At 41.4% G+C, this 19,617-nt stretch overlaps 1 protein-coding gene across 5 annotated transcripts in view; it reads left to right on the top strand.

The window, feature by feature from the left end:
* Nucleotides 1-18,163, top strand: part of LOC121513689 (NLR family CARD domain-containing protein 3-like) — a 49,626-nt gene extending 31,463 nt beyond the window's left edge. For 4 of the 5 annotated variants that reach the window (XM_041793603.1, XM_041793602.1, XM_041793601.1 and 1 more), the window contains 2 exons: nt 7,954-8,127; nt 14,669-18,163. In XM_041793603.1, the coding sequence (XP_041649537.1) occupies nt 7,954-8,127; nt 14,669-14,678 (184 nt within the window). In that variant the 3' untranslated portion in view covers nt 14,679-18,163. Of the gene's footprint in view, nt 1-7,625; nt 7,768-7,953; nt 8,128-14,668 lie in introns of those variants that run through there. The other variant, XM_041793605.1, reaches the window with a different exon arrangement.
* Nucleotides 18,164-19,617: the final 1,454 nt, after the last annotated feature.

Raw genomic sequence — 19,617 nt, 5'->3', positions numbered from 1 at the left:
ATGGATGATTCAGGAGAGGAGAGGAAAAGTAAAATATCGTCAGCATAGAGAGCTATTTTGTGAACTGTACCCCCCACAGAGATTCCCTTTATATCTGTGTTAAGTCTAATAGCAGCTGCAAGGGGCTCCAGAGCACATGAGAATAGCAATGGGCTAAGGGGGCACCCCTGTCTGGTGCCTCTAGCTAAAGGGAAAGGTTCAGAACGAAGGCCATTTGTAATGATGCTAGCTGTTGGTGACTGATATATAATTTGTATCCACCTAAGGAAGTTACCTCCCAGACCTAATTTTTTCAAAACATCAAACAGGTAGCACCACTCAACCCTATCAAAAGCTTTTTCAGCATCCAAAGACACTGAGAGAGCTTTGCTTCTGGACTGATTTGTATATTGAATTACATTCAAAAGACGCCTGATGTTAGAGGTTGAGAGGCGGTCCTGGATAAATCCAGTCTGATCTGGGTTAATTAGACCAGGTAACATGACCTCTAATCTCCTTGCCAGGACCTTGGAGAGTATTTTGCTATCGACCGCTATTAGACTAATGGGGCGGTATGAACTACATTCATCCGGTGGTTTGCCTCTTTTAAGAACAAGGGATGTATTGGCAAGGTTGAGAGACTGCGGAAGACTATGGTTATCAAAAGAATGCCGATACATATCTGTCAGAGGTCCAACCAAAATCTTGCTAAAGCAGAAATAGCCAAAACAAATAAAAAATCAAAAAGCACATGTGCTTATATTGTACTGTGAGCTTTGTTAGAAAAAATAACTTAAAGTGCAGCAGGGCCTGCTGTTACTAGAGTACAAAACTTTGTGTATAAATGATAAATATCTGTATCACATACAAAACTTAAATACACAGACCCAATATATGTCCTCATTACACACAAAGCGAGATTTATCACGTAGTCTGCGCTCCAGAACAGAGATCAGGCTCTTCAGTAGGCTACGTACCGTGTCCCATGGAATTACGGCAGTGGCTTACAGGTGAGTTATACCATGGGAGGGAGAAAAAAGTAGCAAACATTATCCAAGTCCAGTGATGAATTTCTCCGCGTCCTGGGGAGTCTTGAAAGAGTGATCCCGACCATTGTGTTTTATGCAGAGGGTTGCTGGGAAGCGAATAGCAAAACGAATGTTTTTCTGGATGAGCTGCTCACAGACTTTGTTAAACTCACGCCGAGCAGACTTGACTTTGGGTCAGGGTTGCCAGGTCCGCGGTTTTACCGCAGAATTAGACTACTTTTGACGTACTGCTGCGGGTAGATTTTGTTGAGCAGACCCATTTTTTATGTTTTGTCAGTGGCGCAAAAAGTGGGTATGCACTATATGCGGCGCATAGGAGCGCCAAAGCAATGAGGGTAAAACTATTTCGAGTCGGCATTTTCTGTATTTAACAGCTGTTTGTGGATGTGTAAACGATATGATCAATAACAGAGGCACGTCTCTGATTAGGCGCCCCTCCCCTCCTCTCCCCCCCCCCCCCACTATAGGCTCTCCAGTGCGCGCTCCCTCGAGCACGCAGGTGCTTTCATTTGAATCGTGGCTCTTATAAGGCTTACTTTGCAAAAAAAAAAAACCTCCCGAAATCCTCTATAAAGGTGAAAACTGTCAGCAGTAGCCCAAAGACTGCAACAAGTCATATCAATAAATCTGAGTCTACACACAGAAGACAGACTTTAACTGCCAAATTCAAATGAAAACGGAGGAACGTGCGTAAAAGAGCGCAGAGGACGTCCGCTGACGGAGCGTCTCTTCAGTAAGTCCATAATACCTTCATAGAGGTGTGCTGTGCTGTGTTGAAGCTTCTAATGCTCTCGTTTTAACACATTTCTTCAGTCATTTCCTGCCGATGCTCTCCCATACTCGTATTTGATGATGACTTTTGTGATGCGCATCATCATCAACGAGCCAAACACACACGGATCACATCTTAAAATAATGTAAAGTTGAGTAAAACTTGTCCAAACATGGGTGTTTTATTTGATCTTAATGTACCAATGATAAATACTGTCAAAAGGGCAGAAACAGAAAAATGAAAGCAACAAACTGGCAGAACAATTTGTGAGGGAGCTGCAGGTGAGAGGCAGGGCCGGTTTAAACCATTTGGAGGCCCAGGGCAAAGAAAAAACATGGGGACCCTCCCCCTTTAGCTAAAAGTATGAAAAATTAGAGAAAAAATAGAAAGCATCCCTTTAAGTTAACAGAGTCACAGAACTACAGTAAATGTCCAAATATGAAATAGAAATACCCAGACACCCATAATTCATCAGCTCTTTGAAAAGCTTCTCACAGCTCTAAGCGGGGGGGTGTATCCACATACCCCTCAGAGAGTAGGTAGTTGTGCCCCTGTGTCTAGTGTATGAGTATTTAATATCTGGAGCAGAGAAACTACTCTATTTACACTCAAGTACAACTAAAACAACCTGCAGAGAGGCAGGAAAACATGAAACATGGCACAGACATACACGCCACCCACAGAAAAGCAGAATGTCTGCAGGCACTCAAGCAATATATGCAGTATGGCAGAGGTTTTAACTGTATTATTTTGAATTTCAGCATTTGAATTGTTTTTGGGCTAGTTTTTATTGGCCATTGGGCTGGTTTTAGGCTAGTTTTTATTGGCCATTGGGCTGGTTTTAGGCTAGTTTTTATTGGCCATTGGGCTGGTTTTAGGCTAGTTTTTATTGACCATTGGGCTGGTTTTAGGCTAGTTTTTATTGACCATTGGGCTGGTTTTAGGCTAGTTTTTATTGGCCATTGGGCTGGTTTTAGGCTAGTTTTTATTGGCCATTGGGCTGGTTTTAGGCTAGTTTTTATTGGCCATTGGGCTGGTTTTAGGCTAGTTTTTATTGGCCATTGGGCTGGTTTTGGGCTACTTTTATTGGTCATTGGCCTGGTTTCGGGCTAGTTTATTGGCCACTGGGCTGGTTTTGGGCTAGTTTTATTGGTCATTGGCCTGGTTTCGGGCTAGTTTAATTGGTCATTGGGCTGGTTTTGGGCTAGTTTTTATTGGCCATTGGGCTGGTTTTAGGCTAGTTTTTATTGGCCATTGGGCTGGTTTTGGGCTAGTTTTTATTGGCCATTGGGCTGGTTTTGGGCTAGTTTTTATTGGCCATTGGGCTGGTTTTAGGCTAGTTTTTATTGGCCATTGGGCTGGTTTTGGGCTAGTTTTTAATGGCCATTGGGCTGGTTTTAGGCTAGTTTTTATTGGCCATTGGGCTGGTTTTAGGCTAGTTTTTATTGGCCATTGGGCTGGTTTTAGGCTAGTTTTTATTGGCCATTGGGCTGGTTTTGGGCTAGTTTTTATTGGCCATTGGGCTGGTTTTAGGCTAGTTTTTAGTGGCCACTGGGCTGGTTTTGGGCTAATTTTATTGGTCATTGGGCTGGTTTTGGGCTAGTTATATTGGCCGTTGGGCTGGTGTTGGGCTAATTTTATTGGTTATTGGGCTGGTTTTGGGCTAGTTTTATTGGCCACTGGGCTGGTTTTGGGCTAGTTTTATTGGTCATTGGGCTGGTTTTGGGCTAGTTTTATTGGTCACTGGGCTGGTTTTGGGCTACTTTTATTGGCCACTGGGCTGGTTTTGGGCTAGTTTTATTGGCCATTGGGCTGGTTTTGGGCTAGTTTTTATTAGCCATTGGGCTGGTTTTAGGCTAGTTTTTAGTGGCCACTGGGCTGGTTTTGGGCTAGTTTTTATTGGCCATTCGGCTGGTTTTGGGCTAGTTTTTATTGGCCATTGGGCTGGTTTTAGGCTAGTTTTTAGTGGCCACTGGGCTGGTTTTGGGCTAGTTTTTATTGGCCATTGGGCTGGTTTTAGGCTAGTTTTTAGTGGCCACTGGGCTGGTTTTGGGCTAGTTTTTATTGGCCATTGGGCTGGTTTTGTCACACAGACCTGGCAACCCTGCTTTGGGTGAGAAATCCGGCTTGATAGATAAAACACGGCTGTTGTATCTCAGTGGCCCCCTTTCCCTCGCCGCCTGGAGAATCCTCTGTTTATCACTGAAGTTGTGAAGTTTAATCACCACCGGCCTGGGTCTATTATCGGTCCGTGCTCCGGACGTGCGGTGTGCTCTGTCCAGCTTCACTCTGTCGTCCTTGGTCTGGAGAGTAAGCACATTCAGTAGCCATGTTTCAAAAAACTGCAGCGGCTGGGTGCCCTCAGTGCCTTCTTTGAGCCCAACGATGCGTAAATTGTCTCTCCTACTGCGGTTCTCAAAGTCTTCAGTTCGTTCCTCCATGACTTTCACTGATTGCCGAAGGGAGAGCACCTCAGTTTTAAGTGAGGACACATCATCTTCCGCGGCTGATAGACGCGTTTCAGCTTCAGCAATGCGAGTGGAGTGGTCTTGGATTAGACCATATAAATTGTCCAAGATAGTTTGAAGGCCGGCAGACTTTTCCTCCATCATTGCGCTTATTTTGTCGGTCACCATCTGGGCAAGATGAATAAACTCGTCGGGGTCGGCGCCATCTTTAGCCAAAGTATCACCTAGCTGGCTAGCAGACTGAAGTTTTTTAGCTTCTGCCCAAGTTCTTGCTGGAATCTCCGACTGAGACATACTCGCGGCACCCGAAGACATTTTTTCACTTGTTTGTGTAGTGAGAGGAGCAGTTAGCCACACTTAAACCGTTTTTAAAGCTAAAGTTGTGCCTCTAGGTGCAGGAGATCAGCGAAAGCCGTCCACTCAGGTCGAAAGCATCACGTGACCTCCGTAATTGGGGGGATTTTAATTGTTATTTAGATGTCATTTTAGACAGATCATCCACTAAGTCTCCTCCAGCCATTAATTCTGTTCAGACCCTTAATCATTTGATTCAATCAAGAAATATGGTAGATATCTGGAGAATAAAATACCCTGATGTCAGGGAATATTCCTTTTATTCAAACGTTCAGCAGACATATACTAGAACTGATTATTTTATAGTTGATGCCAGTTTGATTCCAAATATCAGAAACACTTTCTATCATAATATACTAATTTCAGACCACAGTCCTGTTACACTGCAGCTGCAGTTATCTCTCTCCAGACCAAAATACAACTGGAGATTTAATCCCCTACTTCTGTCAGAACCCAGGTTTAAGGAGTACATGTCTAAAAAGCTCACTGATTTTCTTGAGATGAACGATAATAAAGAAGTTTCAGATTCTACTTTTTGGGAAGCACTTAAAGTTACCATGAGAGGAATTATTATTTCTTTTGAAAGCTATAGAAAAAAGGAAAAACTTAAGAGACAAAAAGAAATAGAACAAGAAATCAGTCAAATTGAACAAATACATAAAACTTCTCTGCTGCAGTCTGACTAGAATAAGATTCTGAGATTGAAATCTGAGTACAATTCTATAATGGGAGGTGAAATTCATAATCTTCTACTCAAAACCCACCAAAAACATTTTGAGTTGAATGATAAACCTCATAAATCACTTTCAAGCAGAGATGGCAAGTAACGAAGTACAAATCCTCCGTTACTGTACTTAAGTAGATTTTTCAGGTACTTTGTACTTTTAGAAGTATTAATTTCTCTGACGGGTTTTTACTTTTACTCAGTTACATTTTCAACATAAATATCGGTACTTTCTACTCCTTAAATTTCCCAAAAAGGCTCGTTACTTTATATAGCCTAAGCCTATATATTTTTTATTTTTTGGCGCTGCGACACCGATGCGCGTGAACTATTTCGGGTTTTGAAAGAAGCAGGAGGAGACATGGCTGTCTGTGTGTGTGTGTGTGTGCGTGTGTGCGTGTGTGTGTGCCACCTGTCTCTCAAGCTCAACACACCACTACCTGCCTCAGCTGCCTGTGAGAGGCTTTTTAGCACAGCAGGAAGGATTTTTAGACCCAAGAGGGCTAAGCTACTTCCTGAGAACTTGGAGAACCTGCTTCTCATGAAGCTCAACAAAAGGTTTTGTTAGATTTGTTTTGTTTATCATGCCTTCACATTAGACTCACATAGAGGGATGGAGTGATGCAGTGTAGAGAGATGGAGAGGGGGTCTAGTATGTGTTGTGTAGGTGTAAACATAGTGAGTTACTGTTCAGAGGATCACAGGAATTGTGTCTTAATTGTGAAGGGTTTTTCATTGAGCTTCACTGAATGCACAGTGTACAAATTTGTTTTGTCTTTTCATTTTGTATTAATTCAATTGGCAGGGACATAATGGCTAGAGAAGCTTAGTTATTTTCATCTGTAGTCCCTGGGTGTGTCACTCTCAATAACACACCTGTACAGTGAGAAACAATTGTTGCCTGATGTGCTATTAAATAAAGTGCTATTAAAAAGGTTGATTAAGAGTTGGGCCTATGAGCATGATTTGTGACACCATAGTTTAGAAGCCTTCCTGGTCCAAAATTCAATGTTCAGAAGTGTGATGTGTGAACTTTAAGTGAACAGTACAAATGCCTGAAGGAATATATAGTGAAGTCCATTAGGATACCAGGCAGGTAGTGTTTGTTCAAACAATAACATTGCTAAAGTAGATTGCATATAAATTATCCTGTGTTTAATAGTTTTGCAGCCAGTGAATTGTGCAATCGAAATACTTTTTACTTTTAAAAGTACTTTTGAGTACATTTCAGAGCCTGTACTTTTTACTTTTACTTGAGTAGATATTTGGATCAGTACTTTTTACTTTTACTCAAGTCCAGGACCACATCACCTATTTAGGTGTTAAAATCTCCAAAAATCCTAAACAGCTGTTAAAATTAAACTTACTAGAGGGCATTGATAAAATAAAACGTAGCATAGAATACTGGAGGACTCTAGCACTATCTATGATCGGCAGAGTTAATGCTATAAAGATGGTATCCCTACCAACATTTTTGTACCTTTTTCAAAACTTGCCAATTTGGATGACATCTGATTTTTTGAAGAAACTTGAAACAATTGTTGTAGATTTTGTTTGGGGTTATAAAAAGCATAGAGTCTCCAAAAAGCATTTATACAGAGCGACTCAGGAGGGTGGTCTGGGCCTTCCAGTATTTAGGGATTACTATTGGGCAGCTAATGCTAGGGCAATGGCATACTGGCAATGGGGTTCTCCAGACCACCAATCACTCAGTTCTGCCCCCCTCTGGCTAAAATTGGAGCTTACATCTTTGATAAAACCATACTCTTCACTTTCCTCCTTACTTTTTCCCAACCTTTCTTCTGCTATGAAATCAGTCAGTCATAGCTTTGTTGTGAGAAACTCTCTTCAAATTCTCAACCAAATCAAACATTTCTTTCAAACTCCTGGTATATCAGTTTATACGCCGGTCTGCCACAATCATGCTTTTGTCCCAGCATTGCTGGACAATACATTTTCCTTATGGTGTGCTAAAGGGTTAAGGTGTATAGGAGATTTTTATTTAGACAACAACTTTGCATCATTTGGGCTGTTTAACAGGATCAGCATGGAAGGCATAATAGATTCCTTTTTGTGTCCTTTGTCAAGAGTTATGAGAAATGTTTCTTTTGTATCTGTACCCCTCCTCATCAGTCAGAAGTGTGTGAATGTGTATTGGTGACTGTTTCTGTGTTTGTTGGGGGGGGGGGGGTATGATGATGAATGTTTTGTTATTATAAAGATGTTAATAAAAATAATATATAAAAAAACAGATTTTATTTGTTCATGTTTCTCCTCAGTTCATCCTGACATTTCTGGCCTCAGAGGAAACTTTGAGATCTACAGTTAAATCTAAAATCAGTCTGAGAGTTTTCATTTCTGTCTAAACATCATGAGTTTGCCTGTTTGAAGAATTCATAATGAAGTATCATGTTGGTGTGATTTACTGGAGCTTTTTTTCTACTGGTGTGTTTTTGTTTTTCTCCTGCATCATGTTGTGTTCAGGTGTTTGGAGTTTTCAGCGTCTAAACTCTAAACCTTCATCAGCTCTGATCAGATTATTTTATATTTAATCATTTCAAACACTAATGGTATTTAAAACACTTGTTCATTTCATCTTTTATCCAGGTTGTCAGACTGTGGTTTGTCAGGGATCAGCTGTTCTTCTCTGGCCTCAGCTTTAGAGTTGAACCCGTCACATCTGAGAGTGCTGTACCTGTGGTTCAACAAGCTGCAGGATTCAAATGTGAAGCCGCTGTCTGATCTTAAGAAGGATCCAAACTACAGACTGGAGAAACTGGGGTAAGTAGAGGGTTTGATTTAGTCCATGCTGGTCTCTCCAGTGTTACACTATCAGTTCAATCAGGAGAGACTTCATTATGAGGTTTATTTTCAGGTTTAGAAATGAAGGAAATGTGTAATGTCTTTGTGATTAGACTCCATGGTGTTGTCTTCATGGACTCAAAGGTGTAGTGAGGCTCAGATCAGGATCACACACACCTGATGGAGAGTAGACCCTGGTGGTGGAGGAAGAGGAAGGATGCAGGATGAGCTGAGGGGTGTTCTTAATGAGGGGATCAGAAACCATCAAAATCAGTCATTTCCAACATCCATTTCCTTCATCTACACCACTTATCACATTCAGGACCACAGGGGCCAGAGCCTATCCCAGCTGTCATTAGGAGAGAGGAGGGGTACCCTGGACTGGTCACCAGCCAATCACAGGGCTGACATCTAGACACACACAACAACCAGGCACGCTCACACTCACATCTGTGGGCAATTTAGAGTGAGTTAAGCTAAAGAGCATGTCTGTGGACTGTGGGAGGAAGCTGGAGGACCCTGAGAGAACCCACTCATGCACTGGGAGCCCTTATTTTCTAACAGACACTGTAAACAATGAACATTCAGGTATTGGAGATATTGAGAATATGGTTAAGGAGTTTAATTATTTTTGTTAATGTAGGCTCAGATTTGGTAAAGAGATGACTCTTCACTGTGTAGAAGATAAAAATGTGAATTTTTCCTTCAATAACTTCAGTGTTTTCAGAGGAGTTTAGGAGACTGAGGTTTCAGAAGTCATCAGAAAGTTTAAGAAGAAAAATCTACAGATTCTAATGATCCTGATGTTTCACTCATTAAAGAAATAATTTATAGTGTTCTTAAAGCATTTACCAATATCTGTACCAAATCATTTATAACAGGGACTTTTCCTGTTAAAATGAAAACGATGTATAAAAATGATGACAAGGATAGTACCAACCTAAAGAACTGCATCCTGTGCAGTTTGGGTTCAGAGCAAACCATTCTACTGAAACAGCATGCTGCTACTTCCTTGAAGTCATTAAAGCAGCCTTGATAAAGGGGGCTGATGGCTGCTATATTTTTAGACCTGTGAAAGGTGTTTGACACAGGTAATCATTCAGTGCTCCTTTCAAAGCTGTCAACATTTCAACTCTCAGTTCATGTATTAAACTGGATCCAGTCTTATCTGCTAGGCTGCTCCCAGTGTGTGTGGATCAATGATAAACATGGTCTTTAAAAGCCTGTGTTTCAGGAGTGCTGCAGGGCTCCATCTTAGGACCGCTGTTGTTTAGCACCTACATTAATGACCTTCCCTCAGTGTGTGAAGGTGTGGGGACCCTGATGCATGCAGACAATACGGTCCTGTTTACCTGTGGGAAAGATCCAGAACAAGTGTCTGCTAAGTTCTCATCAGCAATGGAAAAAGTTAGAGTGTGGCTTCAGTCCTCTCACCTCACTCTGAATACTGACAAAACAGTGAGCATGTATTTTTAAACAGAGGAATATGGTTTTCACAAATGTTTATGTCAACGGACAAATGATCAGAAATGTTGATGAGTTTAAATACCTGGGTGTAACACTAGATTCACTCTAACATTCAAAAGCCAGATTAAAAGATGTGTCAAACACTGAAATATAACAAACTTTAGACTCATTAGGAGCTCATTAACAGTTGAAGCCTCTAAAACACATTTAAATGCTGTGATTTTACTCTAACTGAACTTTAATCTGTGATTTTTTTTTAGGAAGCTCCTGATCTGTTCTTATTTTAAAATAAATGTATTTTAACTGTAAATGAAGGCATCAGCTGTTATATGAATTTAAACGTTGCTTTTCAGTCATACAGGCTTCAATGTCAGAATAAATGAAATGTAATTCTTTCTCAGTGAATAACAGTTTTATTGGGTATCCCATTAAGATCAGCACCCATGGGTGACTAAAAGCCGTCAGCATCACTGCACCTGACCAACATCCTCTGGATTCAGCGCCAGACAATTGCCCAAGTCCCTCCGATCCGAGTCCCAAGCGAGTGTCAAGTCATTTGGTCCAAGTCTCAAGCAAGTCCCAAGTTTTTCCTCTTGTGGGCAAGTCAAGTCGAGTCACAAGTTATGTGGAGTCAAGTCGAGTCGAGTCACAGGTTATGTCAAGTCAAGTCCCTCACCATTGTTCCCCAGCCCACCCAAAAAGGTGGCGCAGCAGTTGCCATTGTTACACCCGCGCGCACAGTGCCCACTGATCATCACTGTAATGGAAGCGGATGTGTAGTAGGAACGTATGTGTGTACCGTGTCAGGTGTGGGCAGTAGACGATTTGTTGGGTTTTTTTTAACAAGTGGGATGCACCTTGTTAACACCACCACCAATTATGGTCAGTCACGCTATGTCAGGATGACGTCATAAAAACACTTTGCCTGTGAGATGTCATGGTGCCTTTAAGAGCAAACCAGAAATCTAACCTATACTTGAATGATAGGCAGGTTGTTTAAAACTGAAAAGTTAATATTTTTTGTTATTTTCCTTTGTAGAAATGTAGACATTTGCCAGACCCAGGGCTGGTTAGCCATTTTGGTGCTCTAGGGGAACTTACAATTTGCCCCCCCCCCCCCAAATGTGTGGTTAAAAGTGCATATTTCTTAAAAGATGCAGAAATATTAATAGTAAGGTTTTTATCTATGCTGTAGCATGTGCTTTTAAGCTTTTCAAAGTTAAAAAAAAAACATCTGATTTAGGTTTTTTCAGTTTGGCAACAAGAATGAAATTTCCATGTTGTGATCAGCAGGGTCAATCTGTTTATCAAAATCCGAGATAGTTCTTTTTACATTCATCAATTATCAGAGATTATGTACGTTTACCAGAGTTAAAGATTCAGGGCTTTGGAGAAAACATTAGGGGCATAGACCCCTGCAAGCCCCCCCATGGCTCCACCTCTGACTGATGAACTTATCCACCACACAGGATTTACACATCATAATGCTAAAACTGTGTCAGAAACGTAGGGTTATAAACACATTAGGAAACAATTCATTACAGACGTATTTCAAGAGCACCTGCAGCAGTTTTTAACCACAGTTATCCTGTTAGCTCTCCTAAAAGAACCAAGTTAGAGGGCTGCGTTGGGATCAGGTCTGAATTTAATTTTTGCTTGCACTGAAAGTGTTTAAGTTAGTCAACAAGGAGCAGTCTAATTCTTTAAATGTGCACAGAAGCTTTAACGCTCCTCGTAACGTTGCGGACATTCAGTATGAGCGTCTCCACTGCTCTGATGCGCGTCACGACGCACAGGAACAGACTGGCACAAAGGTACTGAGCCGACATTCTGTTATTTCAGGGGAAATCCCTTCTATCCATAAAAATTGGCCTCTTTTCATAAAGCGTTTAATTTACTGACAAAAGGACAGGGACAGAGGGGGGAGGGTACGAGCTGACTGGAGTGCGCGGAGCTTTTGGCACTCGCGAGCAATGATCAGGAAAATAATTCCACCTATAGCTTAAAAAACCAAGGATGTGTTCATAAAGTCTGTTAGTATGATCCTGACATTACTCTCATCACTGTAACCAGGGTTAAATTAGTCCAGGCCAGCTGTTAGAGTCGATTTTTTAACGCTATGGCTGACGATGATGTGTTTTCTTTCGTGCTCCATTCAGTCAGAAAACTTTGACTAGAACAGTGAAAAACCTCATTTGTCAAGGACAGAGCTTTAGTGAACGCAATATTATAATTTCTTAAACTGAACGCAGAGTCTGTCATTCCGTGTTTTACGTGGATGATTAGAGGAAGAATTGGACGCGCATGTTGCAGGCGGGAGGGAGAGATGAGACACACGCACCAGCAGGTGTTAATGATCAGGAAATCAGGGGGAATGGGCAGGTAGGGTGTTAGCAGTCCGATGCAGGGATATATCTCTACATCCTGTCCACTAAGCGCTGTGTGAACGAGGAAAAAAGAAAACTTTTTTTCTTCTAAACGTCCTGCTGGGCTCCCAGTGAGCGTGTGCATGGAGAGAGAGAGAGAGAGAGACAAAGTGAGGCTGGACTGTTTCGTGAACGAGGGGCGCAGAGGTTAGAGGAGCGCAGGAGCTGATGATCAGGGCTCATGACGGCTCAAAGCCTATCGTCTAAACCCAGAACCGGCCCTGCATTGGACAGTTCAAGTTATGCTGGATGGGAATGCCGACGTGAAAACGGGGGGCTAATTAAACAGTGGTGATCCGCTGCAGTTTAATACATAAATGGGAAAGCCTGTAAAGGATCAATGAGTGAGGCGGAACATACTCAACTAAGCATCCCTGCTCTGCCCTGACAGAGGGGGGATGGCAGGTTAACAAGGGGGATGCATTTTGGTCATTTTGCTAACAAGGGGGACACCATCCCCCCTCATCCCCCCTCAAATCGCCTACTGGGTGTGGGACTATAATAGGTGACGGACCGAGTGTACTGTGAATGGAGCGTCAATGAAGTGAACCTAAGAGGTAAGAGCTTCGTATCTCTCTTGTCTGGCTCTTCATACAATGCCTGAGCACGACATGTTACAATCACAGCGCATGCGTGCTGCCAGCCTGCCAGTGCTTCTCGCTTACATGAAAAAAAGGGAGCCTGCCTGAACCTGCCAGAGAGCGCGGCGTGCACACAGACCGCTCTGGTCATACTAGAATGATATCCACGTGAACAAACATGCAACGAAAAGAAAACATGCTACAATTTTTCCGACTCATGTCGTCTCAAGTCGAGTCAAGTCTCGAGTTTTTACGTCCCAAGTCCGAGTCAAGTTGCAAGTCGTCAAATTAGCGACTCGAGTCCGAGTCCCTATGACTCGAGTCCAATTGTCTGTTCAGCGCTCTATTGAAGCTGGAAGATTTCCAGTCTCTCCCTCTGCCCTGTCATTTCCAGCTCTGAATCTGTACTGGGCTCCTGCTTTAACCCCTCCTCCACCCCAGCATCCATCTGTAGGCTCCACCAGGGTTAAAGAAGTTCTCTCATCACTGCTCAGATTCTGCATGTCAATAAATCTGCTAGAATAGAAGAGGTTGGAGCCTGACACTAAAACAGTCCTGCTCTGCTGCTGTTATAAAGGTTTGAACTATTGGAAATGTGAGCTGACTTAAATAAAGAACAACATTTAGAGCTGAATTAGAACAGTGTTGAGAATGAAAGAGGTCATAAATGTCAGATTTGTAGGGACACACAGATAGCCTAGTGGTCTAAGGAGCTAGCCATGTATCCAGCCTGTGGTCCTTTTACCGCTCATCTCTCCCCACTCTCTCTCCCGTTTCTGACTCTGTCCACTGTCCTCCTATGGAATAAAACCATGAAAAGCCCAAAAATAAATCTTAAAAAAAGAAAAAAAGACAACAAATTTCAGATTTTTTTAGACTCCAAACTTTGTTGGAAGCCACACATGGATCACTTCAAACAGAGAGTCTCTCAGTCTGTTGATATTCTTTACAAAACAAGAGATTTAGTGAAAACTGTCCAATCAGAATCAGCTTTACTGGCCAAGTATGCAAACACAACAAGGAATTAGACTCCTGTTAGCTTTGCTCTCAGTCTACAGGAATGAAACAGTCAATAAAAATCAATAAAACTGAAAGAAGTATTTGAAAATGAAGATTTATAGATGTAGAAGCTCTTGTTAGGAATTATTTCTAGTTTCTACAAGTGCAGAGGGTGCAAGGATGCTGACTAGACATGATCAGAAGAATCAAACATGCAAGGATGTGGGCAGATATCCATGAGGAGGATAAGATCATTGAAGAGAATTGATGATTGATTGGTGCAAATGTGCATATGAGGAGAGGCTTTAGCACAGATCTGAGGTATTGAAGTGTTCACTAGTAATGCCTTCTATGTCCTACTGCTCAGAAATTCAGGGAAATACATAGAAAACAAATGGAGACTCTTGAATGAAACTGCAGTTTAACAATGTAAAGGAATCCTGTATTTACACAGCAGCTGTAGACCTCAGACCTTTACCATCAAAGACCAGTCCCATCGCTTTCTCCTCCACCATGGTCAAAGCTGCTGTCATAAGTCCCTCCCCTTCTTGATTCTGATTGGCCAGTGATGGAGACGTGACCTTGATGAGCTCAGTGCTGTTCTAGAAGTGAAAGTGTTTTAATGTGAGAACGCTGAAAACACTGAACTCTGTTGGTTTGGTATTAAAAATGAATCCTGACAGTGTGAAAAACAGCAGCTGTGGACACAGGCTCCTTAAGTTTGTTAAATGAGTGCTTTTATTTCTGAAGCCTCTCCAAAGGCAGAGGAAATCACAAACTACTGCTGTTCTATTTCAAACAGGAAATACGTCACTAAACGCTCTCTGACATCATGATGCCTTCAAGGACTCTGTTTGCCTTTAAGCTTCAAGTCAGCAACATCTGAAGAGGAGAGCTGAGAGAGAGCGTGCTACTTTACAGGATTACTGTGATGTGAGCAGGACTGAAGTCCCTGCTGCTCTTCTTACTGGATGTTCTGATCACTGATAAGAACTCATGAAGTCCCTCACAGTGTGGAATCTCTCTCTCTCTCTTTTATACCCTCAGATGGAGGTAAAGTGTTTAAAGAGAGGATCCTGATTGTCCTGCTGGTCAGAGAGGAGGAAGCAGCAGCAGCTTGTGTGTGGTGAGTCTGTAACTGGGCCGTGTTACTGGGAGACTGACAGACCAATCCCAACCAGTGGAGATGAGACTGCTCTGAGATCAGCTCCACTGTGGACCTCCCTCATGTTTCTATTCTAACACAGATTCTCAGCGTAAACTGCTTTAGGACTAAATGACTGAAGATGAACGCCTCCATTTGGATACAGATGTTGAGCTTTCTGTCACAGCGCCCCCCTGTGGAAATACATGAACCAGGGTTAGCTCAACTTTGGTAGAGGCCAGCTTTGGCACACCACAATCTCCCAGTACCAAGAGAAACATTTTCTGATCCCTGATCTTTAACAAATAGCTCATTACCAAAATAAATGGGACAGCCATGTTTCTCCAGTGTTTAATTTCTGCTTTTATTTTTACCTTTCTCTGATTTTATTCATATTATTGATCACTGGATGTGAGTGTTTAGTTGCTGTATTAATTGTATTTCTTTTATCAGCTCATTTGTAAATATCTGATTGCTTTTATTCTGATTGTTCTGTTATTTTGTGTCTGTCCGTTCTTTGTGAAGTACTTTAGGCTGGAAAAGGAAAAGAGGTGGACAGATATTGTTCTCTCTGGGCCGATACGGTTACAGATTATTAGTGAATGAGAGCCATAACTGATATTTGGAGCTGATATGTATTTAAAGTAAGGATGAGCCGTTGGTTTCAGTCATTTAAATGTTAGATTAACAACATGTCCGTTTTCTAACCCTGGCCTCCAAAGCTAGAAATCAACTCTATTTCTGACATGTGCTGTTGTCTGTAAAGGAGAGCTACGAGGAACTGAACATTTAGCACAAAGGCAGGAGAGAGCAGCAGAGGGAGAGGCAGAAAAACAAGCCTAAGTCAGAGAAGCTAACTGCTAAGCTAAGCTAACAGTTCAGCAGATGGCGCTAAAGAGCCAGAGTGCTTGATGATGACCTGCAGACGTCTAAACCAACAGCTACCAAACTACAGCAGTGATGAGAAATAAAGTCAAATCAACAGTTTAGCTCTGGCTCTATCAACAGGAGAGACGGCACAGAGAGAGACGCTGAAGTGGTGGGAAAACAGGAAGTGATGTCACACTCTCACTGTGACAGGCTCCTGTGTTTATTGGCTGTTAATGTGTGGCGTTGAACCAATCAGAGTCAGAGGGAAAGGCTCACATCACAGCAGAGCCAAAGTAGCAGACTTTTTAACCGATGAATTTAATCTGTGATCAATGAAATAAAATACCAATACAGATCATGATGAAAATGTCAGATCTGGACCCTGAAAATCAGCCAGGACCATCATGGATCCACCTCTAGTCTGGAGGCTTTTACACAGAGAAAGCTGAGTGGAGTTGTTGTGATATTTGATGGTGTGGAAACAGCTGAATAATGCTGACTCACTCTTTTATTTTCATGAGTCATGTCAGCGTAACAAAGGATCCATTAGAAGATCCAATCATCTGTCATTTTAACCAATCATTTTGATGTTTACTACAGTTTGATGTTTGAGCCTTCTCTTTTCTGATTCTGGGATTATAAACTGAAATCAAGTCCATCAGTGGAGTTTGATCCTTGATCAAATTCATGTTTAGGGGCGTCCTGTTCCTGCTATCACTGCTTTCTGCCAGCAGATGTCACCATTTCCAACGTTTTCTCCCAGACTGATGGATCTGAATACATTCTTTATCTGTGAGCAGGAAACCAACTTTGAAATCCTCACAGCGAGAATTAATGTCAACTCTCACATTAGTTCTGATATTTCTGAATGTCATCTTCAAGTCTGTTTATTTTCTCTGTTTTTAAACTGCTGCCCCCTACTGGACAGGAGAGTGGAGCACTCCAGAGTCAGATAAAATGATGAATAATCTGTCTGCTCTGAGAACATTGAGTCAGATTTGTGATGAATTAAAGTTTTAAAGAAGTTGAGCTTTACTCGGCTCTGTCTGCTGTGTTCATCTTCATTTTAGAGGGTAAACCCAGAGAGGGATTTTCTGTTTCAAAGACACTCACAACAAGTTTAAAAGGCAGAGTTTTTTCTTAGGAACTTCCAGTTTGGTTCCATGATTGATTATTGATTTATCTGTGATATTACTGCTAAATCTGGTCAAAACAATCCAACAATCGACCCTCTAAAAACATCCACTTTGAGCGTCTTTTCAACAGAAATCCTCACGGGGATTTTTCTGTCTGATGAACTGTCCCAATTATTTTGTCACAAGCCGTTCTTGATGCCAGATCCACCAATCCCAGTTTCTATGATGTGTTTCTATTTCAGAGAATGACCTGTTTGTGTAGAGGGGATTTATGTGAGCAGAGATTTCAGAGAAAAGCCGTTAAAAATCTCCTTTCATCCGTTCAGCTCTAACATGAAGACGTTTTTAACATTCAAAGATCAAACTTTGTTTTGTGTCCCGTTGATGTTCTCCTGCTATTTTATCAGGATTAAAATGGTTGAAATGTGTTCTCAGATGTTTGGAGCTGATTTGAACGTGTTTTGAACCAAACGTTGTTGTTGAAATCACGGCTAGTGCTCTCTGGGTATGTACCCCACCACATCAGTTCAACAGATGATCTCCATGTTTCTGTGAGATCAGATGAAGCCAGGGTTTAACAGAGGCTGCTCTTTCATTTCTACTCTTGCTGTAAACCCAAACACACTTTTATTTCTGTCATGTTGGACATGGATGTGACTCTAGATACCTGGACTAAAGAATGTTCCTCCAATCTATTCTCCATTTGAAATGATTTATCAGGATAACTGCCAGGATGTTAGAGTCATCAGTTCCAGTCCTTCCACATAGAGTCTAATATGACAGAAAAACATGTCATCTCACAGCAGAGTGTTGGGGAACAGACCACCAAAGACAAACAGGCTCAGAACAACCATGGAGTGATTACAGTTAGACTTTGAACCCCACTGGGACCAGCATCCATGAAAGACTGGTTGAACTGGACTGAGCTGTTCAAATCCTCAGAAATAAAGACGTATTCATCAGATATTTGAGCTTTCTATCAACATTATTCTACTGGATTTGGAGCTCACTGAAAGAATGGCTCATTCACTGCTCCATGTTTGATGTCCCATAAAATGAGCTGACTTTAATGGAGTAGAGCTGAATCAGTGTCTAGAACATCCATTCTATGTTCATATGAAGCCTGTCTCTATGAGAATATCTCTACTGTAGCTGTAGATCCTCCACATGGCTCAGTGGGACACACAGGCCGTCACATTGATCTCACTGATTAATAGTCTTTATAAAATCACTATTAAAAATGATTCTCCTGGAGGGATTTCATCAAGTAGATCTTCTCTGAATCCTTTAGTGAGCACTAATCCCTCCCTGCACTCTCTACACACTGTTCTTGAGCTAATCTCAGGAGTGAGGAAATTTCACCACTGGACTTGTTGCACAGGTGGCATCCTATCACAGTACCACGCTGGAACTCTCTGAGCTCCTGAGAGCGAGCCATTCTTTCACAAATGTTTGTAGAAACAGTCTGCATGCCTAGGTGCTTGATTTTATACACCTGTGGCCATGGAAGTGATTGGAACATCTGATTTTAACTATTTGGATGGGTGAGTGTATACTTTTGGCAATATAGTGTATCTCCTAACTTGTGTAGCAGATACAAATGTAAATACCTGGAAATAAAAGCTGAAATGATGATATCTTGTCTCATGTTCATGTTTTTGTGTAAAACCCAAATGTTTTCAGTCTACAGTAAAAATAAAGGAACTGGGCCCACCGTTCCAATACTTTAGGAGGGAAATGTAGTTTGACATGAACATGCTGCATCCTCATTGGTGAAAAACACATGAAGGAAAAAGATTTGTTTTAATTCTCAGGCAGTGAAAAATAAACTCTCAACCCCCCAAATATTAAATTTACGCAGATATCGGCTGCTTTAATCAACAATAGTTGGATTTTTGTAAAATTGATAGAGCATTAACCAATCTTTAAATAAAATGTTTCCATTTCACTTTTTTTGGATTTACTTAAATATCTATAGGCAGAGGCGTAACTCGGGATTTTGGGCCCCCTGAAAGAATATTACCCAGGGCCCCCCTAACTCACTAGCCAAGAACTGAACGTTGCGTCATTTTTACAAATATCTATGCATTTTAATGTATTATTGAACCATAATATCCCCATTTATGAGCAGTATTTTTACTATATTTAAATTTAATTTACTTGTATTATTTTGCAGCGCTGGACTATACCATTTTGACATTTTTAAAGGAGGAGCAGGGGCCACCAGGATTGGGTTTTACTTGATTTTATTTGTTACAAATTCAGACTGTTGACTGACTCACTTGGTCGCTTTTGATTCAATAATGACACTAATTACTAAGAAAAATAAAAACACACTTTTCATTGCAGGCTTCTCCAGGGTCCCTCTTACTGTGGGTCTGGGTAATCAGTAACGTTTTTTATGCTCATGTCTGTCAAGATCATATAAGGAAAGAAAGAAGAGACACCCTAAATACAGCAATATTTTTTTTCCACAGCACTTTTCTGAATTTAATCGAGCTTCTGGAGGCCAGATTGAAGCTGTGGGGGCCTGATGTGGCCCCCTGGCCTCCAGTTGATGGTCAGTGATGAAAATAATAAAAAAATGAATAAATCATGAAAAATAATCAATAAAAGTTACTGAAATAATAAGAAAAAATAATTAATTACAATGTAAATACGGTAATGTAGTTGTAATGTGCAACTACAGCAGAGGTATCAAACTCATATTGAGTCTGGGGCCAGATTTGCTCTGATGAGAAGACCTGAGGGCCGGACTAGTTAGGCCAGGATTGTGAAAGTCAATCATGGATTCTGAATTAAGGCCTTACCTAAGAGCCTAACAAGGTCAACATTTAAACTGTCAA

The sequence above is a fragment of the Cheilinus undulatus genome, linkage group 8, assembly GCF_018320785.1.
Source record: "Cheilinus undulatus linkage group 8, ASM1832078v1, whole genome shotgun sequence".
Taxonomy (NCBI): Eukaryota; Metazoa; Chordata; class Actinopteri; order Labriformes; family Labridae; genus Cheilinus; species Cheilinus undulatus.
The sequence above is the reverse complement of the archived record's forward strand: the minus strand, read 5'-3'. Positions and strand labels throughout refer to the sequence as shown.